The 24,674-nt window shown below is 32.9% G+C and overlaps 1 protein-coding gene across 2 annotated transcripts in view; it reads left to right on the top strand.

The window, feature by feature from the left end:
* The first annotated feature begins 4,154 nt into the window (after nt 1-4,154).
* The window catches only part of LOC114338553 (probable chitinase 10), a 37,953-nt gene continuing 17,433 nt past the window's right edge, over nt 4,155-24,674 (top strand). For both annotated transcript variants that reach the window (XM_028289165.2, XM_028289159.2), the window contains exons 1-2: nt 4,155-4,252; nt 23,798-23,956. In XM_028289165.2, the coding sequence (XP_028144966.1) occupies nt 4,174-4,252; nt 23,798-23,956 (238 nt within the window). In that variant the 5' untranslated portion in view covers nt 4,155-4,173. The remainder of the gene's footprint in view (nt 4,253-23,797; nt 23,957-24,674) is intronic.

The raw sequence follows: 24,674 nt of genomic DNA, 5'->3' as shown, positions 1-24,674 counted from the left end.
ATAACAGAGAACCTGTCGATTTTAGGTGTATAATGATACTAATAATAACTTTTGTAATGCTTGAAAAGGCCTTTACAATGAGTAATACTAATTGTAGATTACATGCAAACTAAGCGAGATATTCTGGAAAAAAGTTAATAACTAATGTATTTTAAGAAGAAATGAGACGTATATTTAACCCCTCATCAATCAGAATTTAAATACATCGTTTTCCTTCTACAATACTTGTAAAAGTTTGGTTACAATACTTGTAAAACAGTGGTTATTGAAAAAAAAATAAGATCAAATTATAGAGCGCATTTTTAAATTTTCTTAAAAATCTTCCTTTTCCTCCATGTAACTCGAAAAAGATAAGAGATATGAAAAAAGGATACTACACAAAAATGTAGGTCTTTTTCAGATAAAAATTTCCTTTTTATTTTTCATTACTGTATCTCTTATCATTTTCAAGTTACATGGAGAAAAAGGAAGATTTTTAAGAAAATTTAAAAATACTCTTTATAATAATTTTACCTTTTTTTTTAAAAAACCACTTATTTTAAACCCTTCCAACTTTTTAACATAGAAATAACACTATAATAAAAGGTATTGTAGAAGGAAAACCATGCATTTACATTTTGGTGGATGGGGGTTAAAATTACTTCTCATTTTTTCTTAAAATACATTAGTTATCAATTTTGTTCGCAGCATATCTCGCTTAGTTTGAATGTAATTGACCTTTAATATTGCTCATTTTAAAGGTCTTTTCAAGCACTACAAAAGGTATTGGTAGCATCATACACCTAAAATCGACCGTTTCTCTGTTATTTCAAGTTGAATACAGCAATTTGAGAATGTACCAAAAAATAAACTATTTTCACCTACTATACCTCGTTTTGTATTATAACTAGAAGATTTATGACGGCAAGTGTCTCTTTGTTTTTTTATAACCTCAAAAAATGTTTAATATATCTTTTTTAGTTAGATGCATAGTTTTTAAGGTATTCGCAAAAAACCGTTCGAAAAGGTATTATGTTTCAATGAAAATGGCCAATTTTCAATCACGAATATCTCAAAAAGTATTGAGTAGTTTCTGCTTATAATTAGGTCCTTTAGCGAATTCCGTGGTAATTTTAACCAAAAAATTTTTCACCCCTAATAAGGGGTGGAAACCACCCCCAAGATAAAAGCACACATCGGCATAGGGTAGACTTTGAATTAGGAGATAAGTAGAGGCTAGGCCCAAAATTTCATTAAAATCCATGCAGTCGGATAGAATTCTTGCTTCCATTGACTGGCGTATGATATTTAATTGCAAATATTTCATTCAAACTGAAATTTTTATTTATTCTAAGGGACTTTCGGCCCTCGGTAATAAAGTTGTCTTTCATTCTGCGTTTAAATTTTTCAAAAATACTTAATAGTTTTCTCAGGATTCGAAAAAAATGAATACACTTAAAACACATTGAAAATTTTGACATGCGTCAAAATTTTGCATTTTGCTCCGTTCCCCTTAAGAACATCTACATTTGTGACTTTCGCCGTCCATGCTATCTTTAGGATACGGCGATAAAGCTACATTTCGAAGCTTTCCAATCTGTTTATATCCCTCGTTTTGAGTGTCTAGCTCTCTACGCTATATAGCAGCCTCGACCATACGTAGCATTTATTTTAGTCTCAGTTGAAGATCGAACTCTGAACAGGTCAGTACCTTCCTGAATTTTACGAAAGCTTGTTGAGCTTGTTCAATGCGACATTTTACGTCCCTGTCCGATGCCCAGTCTTCAAAAAGCCATGTTCCTAGGTATTTAAATTTACTCATTCTTTCAATGGACTTGATATTCAGTGTTATGGTGGAGTTTTCAATGTATCCAAGTTTCTAAAGTTGATCATGAACTTGGTCTTTTTGGTATTAATCTCTAATCACAATCGCCATATTCTCCGATTATAGTGACAAGTTGTTGACGATCGACTATGTTGTCACAAATCAAGACAACATCATCAGCATATCGTATGTTTTTAATTAATACTCCATTGACTTTGATTCCCATCTCTGCATCTTCGAAAGACTATTGAAATATGGCTTCCGAATAAATGTTAAATAAAAAAGGGAAAGCACACATCCCTGTTGAACACCCCTTCTTATATGTATGGGTTTGGATATAGACTTGTCTATTTTTAATTTATAAGTTTTCAATGCATCTTATGTTTTTTTGGTCTATATCAAGTTTCTTGAGGATCTGCGTTAACTTGTGTTGGACACAATCAAATGCTTTTTCGTAATTTAAAAAGCATAGGAACACGTCCTTCCTCTGATCGTAACAATTTTGGACCAGCACATGTGTTGCTACTATTACTTCTTCTTCTTCTTCTTCTTCTTCATGTACCATGTTCTTTCAGAACGTTGGTTACCATCATAGCTATCTTAATTTTATTCACTGCCACCCTAAAGATCATGCTTGTATCAACACTATACCAATCTCGCAAGTTCTTCAACCATGAGGTTCTTCTTCGTCCTGGACTGCGTTTGCCTGCTATTTTTCCTTGCATGATATTTTGTAGCAACCTATATTTGGGACCTCTCATTACATGTCCGAAATACTCCAGCTTTCTCTGCTTGATGCTTTTTATGATCTCAGTAGTCTTGCAGAGACGTTCTAGTATTGTGCAATTTTGAATCTTCTCCACCCAGGAATCTTTTAAAATTCTTCTATAGCACCACATTTCGAAAGCCTCAAGGCGATTTAGATCGATTTTATTCACAGTCCAGGACTCGACACCTTAAAGTAAGACCGAGAACACGTAGCAGCGAAGTAGGCGGATCCTCAATGCCAATTTTAGGTCTCTGTTACATAACACCTTGGACATCCTTCTGAAAGCGGCTCTAGACTGCTCTATCCTAGATCTAATTTCGCCGTGTTACAATTTAATTGTTGTCCAAGGTAAACGATTTTATCATCTTGCTCAAGTTTGGTATTATTTACATATATAGACGGTTTTATATGCTGTTGTTTACTTATTACGAGTATTTTGGTTTTCCGTATGTTCAGATCCAGATCTGCCTCTCTACAACTCTCAACGACACTATCAAGTAGTGTTTGCAGATCTTCTTGAGTAGAAGCTAGGAGTACTGTATCGTCCGCATATCGTAAATTATTGATGACTTCGCCGTTCACAAGTATTCCTTCTTGTTTTTCAGAAAGTGCTTTTCTGAAAATTCTTTCGGAATAAGCGTTGAAAAGCAGGGGTGACAAGAGGCATCCCTGCCGTACCCTCTTTTAATATTAAGAGCCTGTGATTCCACACCATCTACTAAAACTGATGTTGTTTGATTCCAATATAAATTTGCAACTGCTATTGCTTCTCTTGTTCCTAAACCTTGCCTAAACCCGAACTGAGAATCACTTATGTCTCATTCACATTTTTTGTACAATCTTTGATGTAGTATTTTTAAGAACATCTTTTAAGTGTGACTCATCAGACTAATGAGTCTGTGATCCTCACATCTTTTTGCACTGGCTTTCTTGGGTAAGGGAATAAATGTAGAGCGTAACCATTGTTGAGGATAGCAACTTGTTTCATAAATAAAATTAAATATTTTTTGTAGTGCAGAAATTCCCCTTTCATCCAGTAGTTTGAGTATTTCTGAAGACATTTCATCTGTCAAGGTCTATAGACGTCATAAATACACCATTTTCGTTTTTTATAGGCTACATTTTTGCTAAAAATATTTTTTTCGATAGAATACTTATTTTCTGAGTTATTTGCGAAAATATTTTTTGTTGAAGCATAAGCATTTTCACTCTCAAATAACTCGAAAAGTACTGAGTGAAAAACTCCATAGAATAAAACTTGCTTATAATTATTCATTTTCTGACTAATCTTTTTATACATTTCTGGACTTATTTTCATCATATATTTTTTCAACCCCGAAAATGGGTAAGTAAAAGCAACTCTGGGCAATTATATCTGTCCAATAATAAAATAGAGGGTAAGAAGAACCTAAATCCAAATTTTCAAGAAAGTCCGTGGTGACGCTGAGAATTACATTCCAAAATGGTCATTTACTGGCCTATATATGCGTGTCTTTTGGTACATAGAAGATCTGGAGGCGGGGCATAGGTTGAATCTGCTCTATAAAAGAGGCAGCCGTGACTTTGAAACAATTCGCGAATAATTGTCTAAATATACGAAATGGTTTCAGTGAAAATGGTTTTAAAATGGTTTTGCGTTTTAGGGTTAGTGACTGCGGCGAATGCATACTCAACGAAAGGTAAGTTTATTAAACGTTATAAACGATTTATAGGAAATAATTTTCTATTTATTTATTATTTATTTTCTGTAATTAGTATTTAACACCTAATACAATTTGAATCCACTTGAAAATTAATTTAAAGATTACATTAAGGGGGGAAGGCGCAAAATTTTGGTCCAATGTTATTTAAATGCATTAATTTTTTTCGAATCTTGGGAAAACTAATAAATATTTTTGAAAAATTTAAACGTAGAATGAAATATTACATTATTACCGAGGGCCGAAAGTCCCTGAAAACTTCTATAATATCTATTTTAATAAGTTACAGGGGTAAAAAAAGAAAAAATTCAGTGTGATTTTAATTTCAAATATATTATTCAAAATAATCTTTTCGTTTACTATATGGGACTTTCGGCCCTCGTTAATAACGTAATCTTTCATCCTGCGTTTAAATTTTTCAAAAATATTTATTCTCAGGATTCGAAAAAAAAATCAATGCACTTAACTAACATTTGACCGATATTTTGCGCCTACCCCCCTAAACTCTTAACTAAATTATAATCTAAACACTCCGTTTCTGATACATTTATAATGCGAATAATATGAGTGCAAATATACCTAATAAATGAAATTATTTCTTATATTAGATTTTGTATTTTTTAACTTCTACTACAATAATTTGAATCCACATGAAAATTCGGTACCGATAAGTAGAAAGGTCTTAAGGGGTTGGCGCAAAATTTTGGCTCCAATGCTTTTTAAACGCATCCATTTTTTTCGAATTCAAAGAAAACTAATAATTATTTTTGAAAAATTTAAACACAGAATAAAATATTATGTTATTACCGAGTAGTCCTGTCGCCAGGGGGGGTACAACGGCCTCCTTAATTCAGATGGACTTACCCAAGTTTTTTTTATATATTTTGACCCGTAAAATACGAATTTTTTGGGTAACAGTTGATCCGGATGTCGATAAGATTGTTATAGACAAAGAACTTGAGGAATTACATAACAGTGATTTCTCGCAAAACAAAACGTCTTTTTGTATTTTTTGGGTCATTCTAGGCAAAAAATGCTCTGACAAGTTTTTTCGTAGGATGCATAATTTTCGAGATAACCGCGGTTGAACCTTCAAAAAATCGAAAAATTTCAATTTTTGAACCCGAATAACTTTTGATTAAAAAATAAAGTAGCGATTCTGCTTACCGCATTTGAAAGTTTAAGTCAAATTACATCGGTTTTGATTATTTGCATTGCTAAACATTTATTATTTTATTGGTAAACAAAGCTATAAACACCTAGTGCGTGAGTGATGTTTTCAATGATTTCTCATTTAAAATCGAACGAGTAGGTAGAGTAGCTACAAGTGCAAGCGAGGCAATTTCTACGTAGCATGCGTTAAAACGCATGTATAGGCACGGGAAACACTATGTGTTTATAGCTTTATTTAGCAATAAAAAAATTAATTTTTAGCAATGCAAATAATCAAAATCGATATAATTTGACTTAAACTTTCAAATGCGGTAAGCAGAATTGCTACTTTATTTTTTAATCAAAAGTTATTCGGATTCAAAAATTGCAATTTTTCGATTTTTTGAAAGTTCAACCGCGGTTATCTCGAAAACTATGCATTCTACAAAAAAACTTGTAGGAATATTTTTTGCTTAAAATGACCCAAAAAATACAAAAAGATGTTTTGTTTTGCGAGAAATCGCTGTTATGTAATTCCTCAAGTTCTTTGTCTATAACAATCTTATCGACATCCGGATCAACTGTTACCCAAAAAATTCGTATTCTACGGCTCAAAATATATAAAAAAAACTTGGGTAAGTCCATCTGAATTAAGGAGGCCGTTGTACCCCCCCTGGCGACAGGACTAGAGGGCCGAAAGTACCTGAAAACTTCTATAATGTTTATTTTAATAAGTTACAAGGGAAAAAAAGAGAAAATTTAGTGTGATTTTTAATTTGAAATATCTCATCCAAAAGAAACTTTTTGGTCATTCTCAGAAACTTTCGGCCGTCGGTAATAATGTAATCTTTCATTCTGCGTTTAAATTTTGCAAAAATACTTATTACTTTTCTCAGAATTCGAAAAAAAAAATAAATGCGTTTAAAACACATTGGTGCGAAATTTTGCACCTACGCCCTAAGTAAAAAAAATATCGATTTTGACTAAGATTTTTGGTATGTTAAAAAATCGATAAATAGAAATTGACTGATTTTCATCTTCATCTCTATTTTAATACTTCAAAAAATGTGTCGAAATTACATCGCTTTTTATTTAAAAAACTTAGTAAAAATCCATATTTTTTTACTCAGACTTATGAATCTCTCTATGTAGCCTTTTCCCTCCTGCTTTTTTACTTTCGCCGATATTTCTGTGGTTCCTTGGCATTTATTGATTTTAAGTCCCTTTATTTCATTTTCTATTTCTTCCTTTGTAGGTATTTCTACTACTATACTATATGATCAACTTCAATTTCATTTCTTCTTGATTTTTGTTTAACAGTTTTGTAAAGTGAGTTTGCAAATTTTTCATTATTTCCTCTGATTTATTTATTAATATTCCTTCATCTTTTTTCATGTGTGAAATGTTCTTTCCATTGTTCTTGTTTCCTGGTATTTCCTTATTTCCTTTTTTTGGGAATTTTTCTTCTATCTCTTTCGTTTTATTTTATTTTTTGGATTTTGTATGTTTTCTTCATAATTCTTCTAAATTCTCTGCATTCTTGTCTGCTACTGTGACTATTGTTTGTTAAACTTTTTGTTCTTATTTTCTCTGTCTCTGTCTCTGGCTGCTCAGTTATCCACCCTCAATATCTTTTTAGCATTGGTCCTCACTTCGTCTATCCACCTCTTTCTTAGTCTTCAGACTGGCCGATGTCCCACCATAGTTCCATTAAGGGTTCTACTAGGTGTTCTGTCATTATCCATTCTTATAAGGTGACCTGTCCAGTACAATCTTTGTATTTTTGCTATATAGGGTTTTTTGTAATATTGATGAGACAACTCGTGGTTGAACCTTATTCTCTATATACCATTGTTGCAAATGGGCCCCAATATCCTCCTTAATGTCTTTCTTTCAAAAGTATTAATAAGGTTTATTGTCTTTTCTGCCATGACCCATGTTTCTACGCTATATGTTGCTATTAGTGTCGTATGATGGTTTTGTAGATTTTAAACTTTACTTCCCTAACGATGTCTTTGGATCCAAACACCTGCGACAGAGAAAAGTATGCTTTGATATTAAGTATTATCCGTTGCCGTATTTCTTCCTCCTCACTGCCGTCTTCAGTTACCTGTACATCCAGGTATGTGAGCTGTTTTACCACTTCCATCTTAGCATCGTCTATTGTCAAATTCTGTAAGTTTCGTTGTTTTCTTGCTTGTATTAGGGCTTTAGTTTTACCTATAGCTATATCACGGTTAGCTCTATTTCTTTAGCATTTTCTTAAAGCTCTACATTAAGTTCTGTAATGTCCCTGGCGGTTCTTCCTATTAAGTTTACATCATCTGCGTACATCACAATCTGCTTGACTTATTAAACAATAAAGATTTTGGGTTTACGGACATTTTTCTTATAACATATTCCTTACATACATTCAACAGAGTCGGTGTCAGTCCATCGCTCTGTTTTAGTGATTTATTTATCTGGAAGGGATCTGTCAATTGATTTTGAAGTCGTACTTGCGCTTTTGTATGACTTATGGTGGCGTGAACTAACTTTACCAATTTCCTTGGTATACCAAATTCTTACATAATTAAATATATTTGATCTCTACTTATGTTATCATAGGCTTGTCGAAAATCTACAAATATTTGTTTCTTTCTTATTTCTTTAGTATTTGTTCTACGTTGAATATATGGCCAATAGTAGACTGTTCTGTTATTCTCCTATAATTTGTTCTGTGAATTGACTTAATCTCTAGTACATGATCCACGTAAACAACTTATAACTCACACAGAGTAAGGATTTACCTCTGTAGTTTTTGTAGCTTTGTCCCCCTTCTTGTGGATTCGGCATATAATTGCTTTTCTTCCAATCTCCTGGAAATTCTTCTGTGTTCCACTCCACACGTCTGTTGTTAGTTGCATACACACACTTGCGGCCTATACGATCTAGGCCAAGTATGTTAATTTTTGAAAAGACATTACATAAAAACTTAATAAATCTTGGTTATACAGACAATCTTCCCAGAATTTTTAGAATAATTTTTTTTGAGAACAATTTCTAGAGTGGAAATCGATACGTCAAATATTAAGTACAAATTAAAAATATCATTTCAATTACATCAATAACTGTGGTTTAATCCCAAATAAACATATTAATACAGTATGCGGCAAAATAAACAGTACTGAAATGAATATTGAAATGTTTATGATTATTTATACAGAGTGCGCTAAAGAAAACAGTCCAACTCGATATTTGGCAGTATTTATTATATTTTAAGAAAATGACGAAACAGGTCGATTTTTGATCTAAGGGGTACACATTTTTACGGTACATACATTTGTCATTTGTCAACTCCCCCCCATTCCACTTTCCCCACACTTTATTTTTAAATAGGGAACAGGGGTCGTGTGCTAGCTCATTTAAAAGGTTATTCAATTCTATATTCAGTAATATAAACATTAACACAATTATTTATACAGGGTGTCCAAGAAAAAATATTTTAATTAAATTAATTGACACAAAAAGAAGTATGTAATTAATTTATTTCAAAATACACTCTACTGCTGTCACAAAACAGAAAGAAATGTTTTTAGATATATAAACATTGCTTTTCGCTTAATTTCAATGTTCAAACTGCTACTCATCTGCCTCTTGGTAGGTTGAATATTGAATTTAAGCGAGAAACAATATAATATTATTTATTTGTCAGCATACTATATAAACTATATAATAATATTATTTATTTGTCAAATAAACATTTTTCTCTGTTTTCTGTCAGTAGTCAAATGTATTTTGAGTTAAACAAATTGAATACATTCTTCTTTTTGTGTCAATTAATTTAATTCAAAATAATTGTTCTTGGACACCCTGTATAAATAATTATGTCAATGTTAATATTACTGAATAGGGAATTGAATAATCTTTCATATGAGGTAGCACACGACCCCTATTCCCTATTTAAAAATAAGGGGTGGGGGAATTGGAAGGGAGGCGGTTGACAAATGACAGATGTATGTACCGTAAAAATGTGTACCTTAGATAAAAAATCGACCTGTTTCTTCATTTCCGTAAAATCTAATAAATACTGCCAAATATCGAGGTGGACTGTTTTCTTTGGCCCACTCTGTATATCTAGTATACATGATATAGCCTTGCAAACATTATTCACCACGACTCACGTTCCCGATAAAACAGATAAATAATAAAGATAAAGATGCCCTCTGGCCAGTGGCGGATCTAAGGGGAGGGAAAATGAGAAAATTTCCCCCCTAACAAGGTCCTAAATTAAAGAAAAAAAATTGTTTAAACAAAAATATCTTAGCTGACATGAAACCGAAACCACAGAAATTCAACCCAATAAACACGCTAGTTAGGAAAATTAAGGGAAATTAATGTCTATAAGTTATTATTTATGTCTTTTATGTAATCTGAGTTTATCTTTTTTATGTCTTTTGGTTGATTTTTCATTAGAAGTTCCCCCCTAAAGCAAATTTCCCCTCCCAAGGCAAATTTCTAGAACCCCCGCTACCTCTGGCACGAAAAAATCTTTAATTCTAGTCCGCAATTCCGAAATGGCAGACGGTGGATCTGTCTGACTCCTTCAGCATTCCCCATATGTATGCATCTGGTGGCGTTGGGTCTGGTGAGTGGCAACTCCCAAAATGATCGCGCAGTATTCGAAGAAATTCCCTGGCAGTGTGACAGCTTGTCCCGTCCTGCTGAAACCATTGTTGATTTTAAGCTTGGACCGTTTTCGTGACCTTTTCCGTATGACCGAAAATAGTACTCCACCATAAAAATGTTTTCAGCAAAACTGAGAACCATTCTGAAGCACCTAACATTATCACGACATTCACATACGTTATAACGACGTTCGGAAAGCATTCAGTACGTTTCGGACCCTGACACATACAAATTTGAGGAATACTAATTTCATTACTGTTTAATTTAACGCACACCTACCGTATTTAAATTCTTTTTACATATTTTATATGTACATTATTTCGCGGTGTGCAAGTACTTGAAAGGGAATTGAGAAACGATCGTGCGCGAATAGCGGAGAAATATTGCAACTTTCTTAAATAATTCATATTGTCAATTGAAATTGTCAAATTGACGTACATTTCATATCTACTGTCATTGAAGAAGAAAAATTATATGTTGTTCCTCAATATTGATATGATATGCAATTATTATATAAAGGTAAATTTAATTAATTGTATTTTACTTGCAGTACTGCATTTTAATAACTAATTTTATTTACTACATACAATTGTTTACGTTTTAATAACATAACCTGAATCTTATTTTTTCTTCTTATTATTTTTTTGGACTATGGTCTTGACAATTATCCAGTAACCAGGACTAATATAATTGGCCAATATAATTAAAAGTGCGAATAAAGTTGCAGAGCGTAGAAATAGGTGTCTCTTTGCCGAACTTGCACGGTCCCAATAGGCAAATGCGATAAACTGATTGGTAAAAGTAATTCTACTTTAATTACACCTGTTAAACGAATTTGCCTTGAAATTCTTTCCCTTTTGAAATGTATAAAATGTTGATCTCAATTAAAGAGATGCAATTCTACTCGATGCACTCTTTTTGTACACCTCCCTCATATTTCTCAACAATCTCAAATCTTTCTTAGTCCTTTTCAAGGATAAGTCTTGGCGTGTGCAAATTCTACGATACTTGTCTCACGTCTTCTTGGATTTATTGAGTCTCTTTTCTGTAACTGGGAAAATTTTTTTAGCGGCTAAAACTCGTAGATTTAAAATGCTGTTTTCTCTGTAAGTTAATGTTATCGCATCCACAGATGCATCCCAGTGGGATGCTTGCTATTTTTTTTAAGTATGTATTATTTGTAAGGTGATGTGTTGAGATTATTTGTATAAAGAGTGCAACTATGCATCATGATTATGATAAACTGGTTTTAGTGCATTTGTTAGGCTTCGGTAAGTAACTCAGATTTATATCAGACATATTGTATTTGTTGTTTTATGTAATCTTGTATCGTACCAGGCACGTAGCCAGGAAATGTACTTGGGGGGGGGGGGTCCAAACACAACTCAATTTTTTTGTTAGATTAGACGGTCAGGTATTGAAAGAAATGTTTAGAGTAAATTTTAAATTCATCTTTTTGTTAGCAACTAATAAGAGATTACAAAACTGATTTTTATTTTGATAAAAAACAGTGGCGTGCCATTTGTTAATATAATAAAATTATATTTTGGTCAATATCAACGGTTCAAAAAAAGGTAGAGAATAAATTCTTTTCATTAAATTATAGAGAAATTTATCCTCTTTTAAAATATATAAAAATTAATATACCGTTACATTTGTTTTTTTTTTGAAAAAAACTCAAAAATTTGCTACCATTTCAGTGAACGCCATCTAGCGTCGACAGCAAACGTCAAAAATTCAAAACCAAATAAGCGTTTTGTAGTGCAAATTATGCTCTTTCATATGAGCCTAAGTTTGCTAAAATCGGTCAAAAGAAACGGAAGAAATCTTGGTTTGTTTAAAAAAACAATTGAACTTCCCCCACCGCTTTATTTTGATAGATAGAACAAAACGTTTTAGACAAAAAAGTAGGAAAATGGTCTGTAAATATGAAAATGATATCATCGATAAACTTTCATTAGACAAAATTCTATAAAAATCCCATTTTTCTACTTTGTGTTGGTTGTTACGCCCTCTAGCGGACGTTTGACAAACTCGAAAATAATTTCCAGCAATTTCTCTTGGCGACTTTTATTATGATTTTTTTTCTCAAATCTATATGGTAGGGGAGCCCAAGCGGGGATTTTTGCAGTTACTCGAGCGCGTCAGATTATCATATGGAGAGAAACCTGGTATCCTGCAGATGTACCTCTACCATATATTGGCTCTTAACACAGGGGAGTTCGTTAAGGGGGGCCCGAAAAAAAAATCTATCCTTAAAAAAGCTCGAAATTGTCAGATTAAGATAAGGTAAGTTAAGTACATGCAAAAGTGTGTATATTTCAAAAATCTGACGATATGAGCCGGGCGTAAGGAAATGGGTGAGTCCCAAAGTTTCACAAGAAAAAAGCGAATATTTCGCGAAGTGAATGACAGATCAAAAAACTAAAAAATATGCGCTCAATATTTTTTAAAATCTATCGAATGATACCAAACACGACTTCCCACGGAGAGGGGTGGGGGGTAAATTTAATATTTTAAATACGAATCCCGCGATATTTCGCGAAATGAACATCAGATCGAAAAACTGTAAAATACACTTATTTATTATTTTTAAAAAATCTATCGAATTGCACCAAACACGACCCCCTACGGAGGTGGGGTGGGGGGTTACTTTAAAATCTTAAATAGGAGCCCCTATTTTTTATTGCAGATTTGGATTCCTCACGAAAAAATAAGTAACTTTTATTGGAAACATTTTTTCGAATTATGCATAGATGGCGTTATAATCGGAAAAAACGATTGTTGGAAATGGAAAATTAAGTTTAAAAATATCAAGCGCCCGCTAAAATGGAAAATTTTACTTAACTTTTTTTGGTTTTAGGACCTACTCTTCACAACCTACTAGGTCTCCAAAGCGCTCGAGTGACTGCACATTTAGCATACTTTGCTCCCCTACCAATACGACCAATATCTTATGAGATATGGCCGCTCGCTACCCTTAACTAATCACCCTGTACATAACTACTATTATAAAATACGTTACTTACCAATCAAGACTAAATACAGAGTTCACTAAAAAACTTTTAACTACCAACAAACAATACAATCACAATTGTTTGAAAAACACTTCTTTTATGTAAAAATATTCTTATTTATACAGGGTGTTTGGTAAAGAATGGGCCATAGCTTAACCTCAGGTTCTTGAGCTTCCAGGAGCTTCACAGCCTGCCTATCCGAGCCATAAATGAAAAGTAGATTTCTGACTTCTGCGCAACTTTCACAATTATATACGCATAACTGTCGTTTGTAAAATATCATATTGGAAAATATGCGAGATAAAGGAAGCGTTTTTCGTCTTCCATTGCCTTGGTTAAATCAAGTTTAATTTGTTTTCTTCGAAATTCACCTTGTTCCAAATGAAATTCATTTTTTCTAACAATATCCTATTTTTCATTGTCTTTAGTACTCCTTATTTTTATTTCAAAGGCATAAAGTCTATATGAAAATATCAGCCCAAAAAACAAAAAGCTTAGTAATTTTCAAAGAACCAATAAGATGCAAATTGGAGCTAGACAATCAAATTATACAACAAATAATGACTTTCAAATACCTGGGAATTAATCTATCAGACGACAACAATATGGAAGAAGAGGTAAAAGACCAAATAATTAAAGCAAGTAGAACGGCGGGATTCCTGAACGGCACAATTTGGAAAAACAAACAACTAAGATTGGAAACAAAGGCCCGAAAATATAAGTCAGTTATTAGGCCAGTTATGACTTACACGGCCGAAACAAGACCAGATACAAGCAAAACACGAAGACATCTGGAAACCAACGAAATGAAGATCTTAAGAAGGGTTGCTGAAAAAGGACTACAGGATAGGGTAAGAAGTGAGGAAATCAGACGCATATGTGGAGTAGACAATAAAAACACCTGGGTAAAGAACAGAAAAGAATAGTGGAACAAGCACATAAGCAGGATGTCTGAATCAGGGATAGTAAGAATAGCAAGGGACAAGTCACCGTTAGGCAGGAGAAGTATAGGACGCCCAAGGAAAAGATGGAATGACAACTTAAGGGCAGAATGAAAGGCACCGTTGAAGAAAAACAGGCAGTACTGCCTATATAAAAGAAGAAGAAGAAGAAGAAAGGCATAAAGACATTTTTATTGCAGCCGTCTTTTTTGTCTTTGTTCTGCAACCAGGAACCAAAGTTACTTGGTTCGGAATTGAAAACCTGCACAACCGAATTTATTAATCTGGTTCTATCGTCCAGCAGATGGCTATGATGTACCGGAACATTTGGTTCGTTATTGCAGAACGTGAATAGTATTATTTACAGTCTGTACGAACCAATAACCCCATTTACGAAAAAATGTTAGTTGGTTCCTTGTTGCATAGCGGGGTCCAATTATCTGAAGAAATCTCCTGTCTTCGATTGAAAGGAGAGTTTCTAGATATGCTGTATAAGAATAATGAGATAATTAAGTAATAAGTTTAATTACCATTTAACATTATTAAATAATTATGTTATTTTATTTACTTTTATATGTGCGTTTTCAACCTTGAATAAAGTTAGTGACATCTAGAACACGAAGTAGGCAGATAATCTGCCAAAATACCATAAATAAAACCTTTCAGAAACTGTTATAAATTGTTCTATTGCCATTTTAAGAAGATGTAGTGTGGGAGATACAATAGTGCGATAAAACTGATATAACTAAAATAAATTGATACCTATTCTACTTTACACAAATTTATCGCGCGCGATAACATGAATTTGAATTAATTTATATAAATCAAGTGTCATATAAATATGTCTAAATAGTTATTTTTTCCTATTATAAAAACACTCGAGACTATAAATACACTGCCGATCATAAATTTCAATTTATTCTTCTTATTCTTTTGGTGCCTATTCGTTTCTAATATTGGTGATCATTCTGGCCATAATTATTGTATTAACTGATGCTTTAAATAGATTAGTGGTTGTTGTAGAGAACCATTTCCGCAGGTTCTTTAACCATAATATTCTTCTTCTCCTAATTCCTCGTTTTCCGAATACCTTGTCTTGAAAGATTATTTTCAGTAATCTGTATTAAGTGCCGTTTCTCATTATGTGTCCAAGATATTATAACTTTCTCCTTTTAATCGTATACAACACTTCCCTTTCGTTTCTCATTCTTCGTTGTACGGTGTCGTTAGTTACCTTGTCCGTCCATGATATCCTTAGAATTCGCCTATATAGTCACATCTCGAAGGCTTCAAGTTTCTTCTCCATTGCTTCAGTGAGTGTCCAGGATTCAACTCCGTAGTATAATATTGAGAAGATATAACATCGCAGGAGCCTTACTTTTATCTCCAGATTAAGGTTGTGGTTTTTAAAGAGTTTGGCGATGTTGTTGAATGCATTCCTAGCCTTCTCTATTCTACATTTAAGTTCTTGTGAGTGATCTCATTGTTTCTTTACTATTGCTTTAAGATAGGTATGCTGTTTTACTAGGGTATTCTTGATAAGCAGTTGGACGTCTGTAATTTTATTTTTGCTGATGACATACCTAAATTTAGATTTTGATATGTTTACTTGTAGTTCAAATCTTTCACTTACTTCATTTAATTTGAATTTATTAGTAGATAATACGAGTTAATATTCGTAATTGTAATTCGAATTCAAATTATTATTATTCTTTTTTAACTACATATTTTCGGTTGTACCTAACACAATTTACTAACGGATTGTTTAAAGAAAAAAATGTTCATGGCCTTCAATGTTTATTTAAAGTGCTTAATGAAAATAAACAATTTTCCTTTGATATAGGTACGTACCTACTTACTAAATATTGAAGAGTGTCAATTTTAATTTGATGTTCTTTTTGATGCAATAAAAGAAAATTTAAGAACTTTACTAGCGAGTTTCCCTCCTTTGACATTGATAACAGCTGGCAACCGACGAGACATGTTTTGGATCAGATTTTGGATCACATTCTGAGGACAGATTGTTTCATTCTTGCACCATTCTTCTGTCGCGAAGCTCTTTTTAATTTCTAGGGCCGACACCCGGTACAAGATAAAGAAATGTGGCAGGTAGAAAAGCCATCACAATGTTTAATGGGACCAATCCATTAGCAAAGAAAATAAAAGAGGATATATGAGACTATACTGAAAAGTGTTACTCTATACCAGAGGTCACCAATTATATTTCCTGAGGGTCCGTTTCGAAAACCTATGACACTTCCGGGGTCCGGAGTTAACACTATCTGCCTGGTTGTTTCAATTCGGTAAACAAATCAGAAGGGTTCAGTGCGAAATTTTTCGGCAGAAATTGTTTTTAACAGTTTTTTAATGAATCCAAAACATCACCTTTTTGCTCCCGAAAATATGTTTTTAGCATTTTTGGGTCATCTTAAACAAAAAATATTTTATGTCATTTTTCTCAAAACTTGATAGATTTCAAGTTTTAAGCGATTTATAAACTGAAATTTAGTTTATTTCAATTTCGACCGTTTATTTTTATTGGCGTGTTTAATTAGCAAGTTGGCAATAATTCATTGAATAAATAAATAAATCATTAGGAAAAAATATGTTAATAATAAATTATAAGATTTTAATAAATGTGAAGTATTTGTTGGGCATTTTTTGCATAAGTACGTATAATATGTATAATAAGTGCGACAGAGACGCACCATAAATTGCAATGTGCGGCGACTTAAAAGCCGAGTGGACTCGCATAATTAACAATTAAAAAACAACGGTGGATATTGAAGTAAGTCCCGATTACTCGTTAGAATCTTGAAATTGAATTTATAAACTTCAATTTAGGCACTTGGCAACCTGAAAACTAATAATTTACATATGCGTTTTCAAACCTCGAAAACGCGTAATTTTCACATTTTCAAATTTTAAATCGCTTATAACTCAAAAACCATCAACTTTAAAAAAAATGACACGAGACCTTTTTCTTAAATACAATTTTCGAGGGTAAAAGGTAATTTTGAATTTGTATAAAAATATTGTTTTGCCCGGCATCCCGGGCCCCTTCTGATTTCTTTAAGGGGACATTTTTGAACAGGAATTCACAAAAAAACCGAATCAGAAAATTTGTCTTTCTTTACAAAATTAAATTATCAGTGAGAAAAGTGCCATTTTTTATTATGGTAGGGGAGCCCAAGCGGGGATTTTTGCAGTTACTCGAGCGCGTCAGATTATCATATGGGGAGAAACCTGGTACACTGCAGATGTACCTCTACCATATATTGGCTCTTAACACAGGGGAGTTCGTTAAGGGGGGCCCGAAAAAAAATCTATCCTTAAAAAAACTCGAAATTGTCAGATTAAGATAAGGTAAGTTAAGTATTATACATGCAACAGAGTGTATATTTCAAAAATCTGACGATTTGAGCTGCGCGTAAGGAAATGGGTGAGCCCCAAAGTTTCACAAGAAAAAAGAGAATATTTCGCGAAATTAATGACCGATCGAAAAACTAAAAAATGTGTGCTCAATATTTTTTAAAAATCTATCGAATGATACCAAACCCGACTTCCCACGGAGAGGGGTGGGGGGTAAATTTAATATTTTAAATACGAATCCCGCGATATTTCGCGAAATTAACATCAGATCGAAAAACTGTAAAATAGACTTATTCAATGTTTTTGAAAAATCTATCGGATGGCACCAAACACAAACCCCCACGGGAGTGGGGTGGGGGTTACTTTAAAAGCTTAAACAGGAGCCCCCATTTTTTATTGTAGATTTGGATTCCTTACGTAAAATAAGTAACTTTTATTCGAAACATTTTTTCGAATTATGGATAGATGGCGCTATAATCGGAAAAAAGATTGTTAAAAATGAAAAATTAAATTAAAAATGGCAAGCGCCCACTAAAATGGAAAACTTTACTGAACTTTTTTTGGTTTTAGGACCTACTCTTCACAACCCAATAGGTCCCCAAAGCGCTCGAGTAACTGCACATTTAGCATACTTTGCTTCCCTACCATTGTGTAGGTACAACTACTGAAGTTTGGACTCAGTTTGATGCAACTGATTCTCATTGGGGACTTGAGATATTCATCTGTTAGCTGAGATCTGTACCGATTTTTAATAAAGTTCATTCTTGATAAAGCCGTTTCGCACACATAAGTGGAGTCAAACATAATATACAATTTCATGGCCAAACATTTTCAAAATTGCCCAACGCTATGTTCTGAATTTAATGACGGTCCGCACAAAAGTAACTCACGGTCCGGATTCGGACCGCGGTCCGCTAATTGGTGACCCCTTCTCTATACAGCTGAGCGGTATGGCCAATGGCCACTCAAAGAAAAAACACAGGCAACGCTTAAATGGATTTTTGGAGAATAGCAGCAGGAGGATCTAGAAGAGAAAGATGACAGATGACTTATCAACAAAATAATTTATCTGGTTTGGACATATACAAAGAATGGATGAATAACGAATAACAAAGGAAACATTCAAATAGCAGTCAGAAGGAAAGAGGTAGACCAAGAAAAAGTTGGAGCGAAGGAATAGACAAAGAGCAGAGAGAAAGAAACATACCTAGAAGAGAACCTGTGGAACAACCGGACGAAGTGGCGATTGAAAGTCGAAAAACGATGGAGAACGTTATAAACCGACATGTAGTAGTAGTAATAGCTATTTGTATAACAAGGGAGGAAAGTGCTACTTTTCCTCCCGAGAATTAAGTTTACCGCCCAACGCGTAGCGGAGGGCAGTAATCATTCAAGGGAGGAAAAGGCACTTTACTCCCATGTTATACATATGGTTTTTCCACCTACCTCAAATAATAAGTCAGTTTTTCATTTTTACTTAATTTATTTATGTAACAAAATTTATTAGAACTAAAACTAACAAGTAGGTACAATATAACTGTCAACTGTCAAATATAAGTCAAATTATTAATGTAAACATTGTTAAATCAGAATAACAATTTACTGTTTTTTACCATTCTGCAAAATACAGAATATATAAATAAACGATAAAATGTATAGATACTTACGTAATAGAAAATAGATATTGTACAAGGCGTCAATAAGTTATATTTCATGAATGAAATACCATGACGTCACTTTTACTTTTCCTCCCTAGGGAGGAAAATATTTTTCCCCCTAGGGAGAAGTACAACTTTGCTCCCTACAATCAGATCCGGAAAAGTATACTTTCGGTAGAGGTAGGTGGAAAAAAATGTTTAATACATTATTTTGTCCCTTGTTTTTCTATTTTTTTGCCGCTTGTCAGGTAAATAATAAATAACAAAAAATTTACCTAAAAGAGCAACAAACACGTGTCAATTTTTTAACTTTTTCTCCTTTTTCAAAGAATCTACGTGTGATGGATTGACTCTAAACACAAAAATACAATAATAATAAATTATAAAACCAATTATGCCTTTAATCACTGATCAGAATTAGACAGATTAGGGTAGGTTGATTTTGTGAATGCATCTACATAAATTATGTTCTTTTGTTTTTATACTTTCAACACAACAAGATACCTTAACTTTGTTTTCGGGCTTGCAGAGGAAAACTGTCTCGAGAAGACAGATGATACACATGCTGAAAAAACATGCATATATAATTATTTTAGCTGACATTTAAAAAATTAATTTGACAACACATCTTGGACAGCTTTGTGGTACAGTTTTTATGCATAGTGATAATATGCTTATCTGGAGCAGAGCAGGCTCTTAACCGAATATTTTAATTAAAACTTGCACATTTTTGTATTTGCGAAATTTTTAGAAAATATCCACTTCTCACATACCTATTTTTTTTTCTGATTCTGGCCTTGGTTTAGAACTAGAACCTTTAGCCACGTAATTGTATAACTTATCACTAAGTCAGGTGTAATGTGTACTGTGTGTGTTGAGTAACTGTCTTGTTACTTTGCAAAGTCGACGTCATTGTCATTGCAAAGAGACGCTAATTGTATCCGAACGTCTGCAGTCCCTCCAGTGAGTACCGATCCCACAAGGACAGAAACCATTTTCATTCATTAATTTATAATAAATGAAAAAATTTCTGACCTTACCTATTTTTTATTTACAAAAATATTCTTCTTAACGTGCCCTATCAAGTCCCCTTGACGTTGGCGATTAACATGGCGAAACTGTCTATGTCTCGAGCTATTCTAAATAGGTGTTCTGCTTTCTTTATTCCTGTCCACTCCCGGATATTCTTCAACCAAGAGGCCTGCTTTCTACCAATTCCTCTGCGTCCTTCGATTTTACCCATCATAATAAGTTGAAGAATATTATACCGGTCTCCCCTTACTACGTGTCCAAAATAGGCCATCTTTATATATTTGGTGTTATCAAGCAGCTCTCGGGTAGCATTTGCTCTCTTAAGGACTGCCACATTTGTCAGCATAGCCGTCCATGGTATTTTCAGAATACGTCTGTGCAGCCACATTTCAAAGGCCTTCAAACGGTTAATGGTGGATATTTTTAATGTCCATGCTTCGACACCATACAAGAGGACTGACCAAATGTAGCATTTAATCATGCGCTTTCGAAGTTGAAGTTGCAAGGTATCATTACAGAAGAATGACCTCATTTTCAAAATGTCGTGCGGGCTATCTTGATTCTACATTTTATCTCTTTATCTGGATCTAGTTGTTCAGTAATATGGCAACCAAGATATTTAAAACTAGGTACTCTTTGAATTATATGACCATCAACATATAACCGTGAATTTTGATGGGCCAAACGGCTAAATACCATGTATTTTGTTTTTGAATAGTTTATATTTAGGCCAAACTCTCTTCCCAATGTGTCAATGGCATTTAAAAGGTGTTGTAATCCATTCATATCATCACTTAAAATAACTGTATTGTCTGCATATCTGATTATATTTATTAGAATTCCATTAACTTTCACACCCCATTCCAAATTATGCAGCGCTTCCTTAAATATTCTATCTGAATATAAATTGAATAAAAGTGGGGACAGTATACAACCCTGTCTGACAACTCTTTGTATTTTGCATATTTCTGTTGATTTTCCATTTATGCAAGCTGTCGCTGTTTGACGCCAGTATAATTTTTCTATGACTCGTACATCTTGACTATCAACTCCTTTATCCTTTAATATTTTAATTAATTTGTGATGTTGTACTCGATCAAAGGCCTTCTGATAATCAATAAATACAGCAAAGACGTCTTTCCTTTGATCTCGGCATTTCTGCAATAACACATTTAGTGTAAAGAGTGCGTACAAAAGTGAGAGTGAGTACAAAAATATACCCGCATCAATTACTAAGGGTTATTAGAGTAATTAGAGACAGAACATGCACAGAAGATAGTAAGATACATATTACATAAAAATACTAAACAATCTAGTATATTATAGCCTCTGCCGCATACCGCATTTCGGTATCATTTTTTTCGGTCGGTCCATTCCTCCCCACTAATGGCCCTATCTCTCATTATTCCTCTGATTCCTTCTCTTTATTCTAATGCTGGTCTTACTCTACTTTTTCTATTTCATGGAATATATCTTAGCCTGTTTTGGCCATCGTTAATCTTTCATTCGCATTACATGCCCGTTCCATCAAAGCTGTTTGGATTCTATTGTATCTGCGTCATTGGAAATCCTTTCTGTTCTTCTTCTTATTTCTTCATTTGGGATGTAATCAAGTTTGGTTATCCGACACGCTTAGATAGTCAATTTCTACTACTTACCGTTTTTCTTCTCTTTCATCGCCGTTTGCCAATATTCAGGTAGGTACGTCAAAATTGGTTCTACAACCGACTTGTAGATTGTCACTTTTGTTCGTAAACTAATTTTAGAAAACCAAAGTAACGAGTTTAGTGTTTGTACCACATTTTGGCACTGTTGTATTTTCTGCTGGATGTCCCGTTTCGATGTTCCTTCCTTTGTTATCACTGTCCCTAGGTATTTAAATTCTTTGCATTTTTGAAGTTATACTTCTTTACCATCGAGGGTGAAATTTTATACTTCCATGGCGCATGCGCAGACAGAAAGTATGTAGTTCCTTGCTAATCTTTCAAATTATTATGTATGTATCAGCGCAAATAAGTCATTAAAAGAATATATTAGTGTTCTTATAGTAAATGTATTATTTATTATAATTTTTGTGTCTTTGGATTTGTCTTCCTCGGGAATAAAATATTTTATAATAATAGTAAGTATATTTACTTTAAATTTTAAAGTATTTTTATACCTCACTTGGTCTATTATTAAATTTGTCAGTATGTATGAGAAATCTTGTACCCTGTCAAAGTAAAGGGAGTTTAGCTCGGTGGTAGCGCGTTCGACCGGAGATCGAGAGGTCCCTGGTTCGAATCCGTGTGTTATATAACTTTTTTTATTTTAGTACTGTTTTAATAAAAATTTTTGGAAAGTAGTAAGTAAAAATTAGTTTAATCTTTAAATACAAATAACCTGTTGAAAGTATATTTATTTCGTTGAAATCATATAATAGAAGTCAGTGGCGGCTCGTGGCTTTAGGGACAGGGTCGGCAAGGTTTTGTCTCCTCAGATAGGTATGCCATCTAATTAAAAGGCTTCAATTTCATAGAAGATTTTTGGTTTTTGTTTTTTTTTATTTTTTTTTGTTTTTTTTTTGTAAACCTGTTTATAAATTAACTCTAGTCTATGTTGTTTCGAAGTACCAAAATGGGTTATAACGTCATTGTAAAATTTATGTGGTTTTGGAGAGGTTTTAAAAGTTTTTTTCTATTGACATTTGAGACAAGTTTGACATTCTCTCTTGTTTCATGGTGTTTCGACAATACATTTTGACTTTTTTGAGACAAGAGAAATCCCGTTCATTTGAGGCAGAATTTGCCTACATTTGAGCACAATAATTGATTAAATTCGGGAATAGTTTGTTGTACCTAATGAATTGCAGTACCTATATAAAATTAAACATATTTTGTAACTTATCCCACCTTCCGAAAATATTTAGATCAGCATATAAAACTGTTAATCCATTTTCTTATTTTATTTGAATAAAGAATGATGGATCATTTTTAACGAACTTGTCTAATAAATGTTTTGAAAATTCCTTGTAAATAATAATTGAGTTATCCTTCCGCTCAAAAAGGTCCGGAACATTGTTTAAATAATCAAAATGTCAAAAAATTAAGAAAAACTTCGATTTTTTTCTTCGTTTTTTGATTTTAACTTTCAAAGTATTCACTTCTGAGAAAAGTTACACTGACATAAAAGTTGGTTAACTAAATTTCCTACAATATAGGATTGGTTGAAGATTTTTAAAAGTGTCATCCTTGTTGCAATACAGCAATAATTGCGAAAAAAAACATAAAAAATAAGTATTCGCATTTTACGTTTTTCAACCATTTATGCTAACACTTACGACCTTCATATTTTAACCAGAAAACCTTTGTGATATAATAAAACAATACTGTAAATTTCATTAAGATCGATTCAAAACATTTTGCAAAATAAATTTTGCAATCTAGCTTTTGCAAAAAAAAATTATTTTTTTCAAAATGTTGCAGTACTGACAATAAAGCAGATAGCAAGTTGATTTTTTTTTACATATAGAAGAAAGGTACAGTATTCTTCTATACGTAAAAATAAATTGTGTATAGGTTTTCGATTTTTTCTTGTTTTTGTTATAGTAGATTTTTCAATAACAATATTGTCTTTACTTATGCCCTATGAATATTAAAAAAACATTCGACTTTAATACTTATAATAACCATACTTTTTTTACAGATTCGAAAGCTATTAATCCCAAAGATATAAATCAATGGAACATTGTACAAATTGTCCCTACCAATAGTCAGTCCAACAACAATTCTCCACCATATGCTGCACCTCCAGGGTTCGTTTGGATTCAAGCACCTGCTTCAAATTTTGCAACTTCTTTAGGAGGTATGATATAAACAATCATAAATAACGAATGAGTTAGAAATAAGATTTTCACACTTTACCAAAAAACAAAAACATGAACCAAAAACATATTAAATTATACAATTTTTAATTTATCATGATTTAACCTTTTCGATTTTATTTATTTTATTAACGTAAATAATTTATTATTTGATTGAAATATTTGTTATTTGATCCCATAATAATTAGTAGATATAGGTATTATGTTTTATGTTCAATGTCGGACTTCAAGAAAACTTCCCTAGTTCGTCCAGTCAAAGTACTTCCGACCACAAACCATACATACTCATAGACGTTTCACGACCATGTTAATCTTTCGGATCGAATTAACGCCATCTCTTGATTGGAATGGGAATTAAATTGACTAATTTTAGTTACGTGGGAATTTCAAATTATAAATTTTGGGGGATTTTTGATGAAATTTCGCAGGAAATTAAAACAACAGAAAGACAATTCAATGTTTTATTCAATATTTTCCTGAAAACTTCAAATATTCCAATTTGTTTTCAAAATGCTAAACACTACTGCCATGTGTCACATGAAAGCACTGATGTGTAATATTGAGTTGAATGAAAATTTTTGAAAGAATCTTGTAGGATGATTGTTTAGATAAATATTACCTTATAATCTTTTACAAACTTCCAAAAATATATAGGCCCGAAATGTCGATGACACACTTGTCTATTAAAATAAACTGCTT

The sequence above is a fragment of the Diabrotica virgifera genome, chromosome 6 (genome assembly GCF_917563875.1).
Source record: "Diabrotica virgifera virgifera chromosome 6, PGI_DIABVI_V3a".
Taxonomy (NCBI): domain Eukaryota; kingdom Metazoa; phylum Arthropoda; class Insecta; order Coleoptera; family Chrysomelidae; genus Diabrotica; species Diabrotica virgifera.
This window is presented reverse-complemented; position numbering and strand designations above follow the sequence as displayed.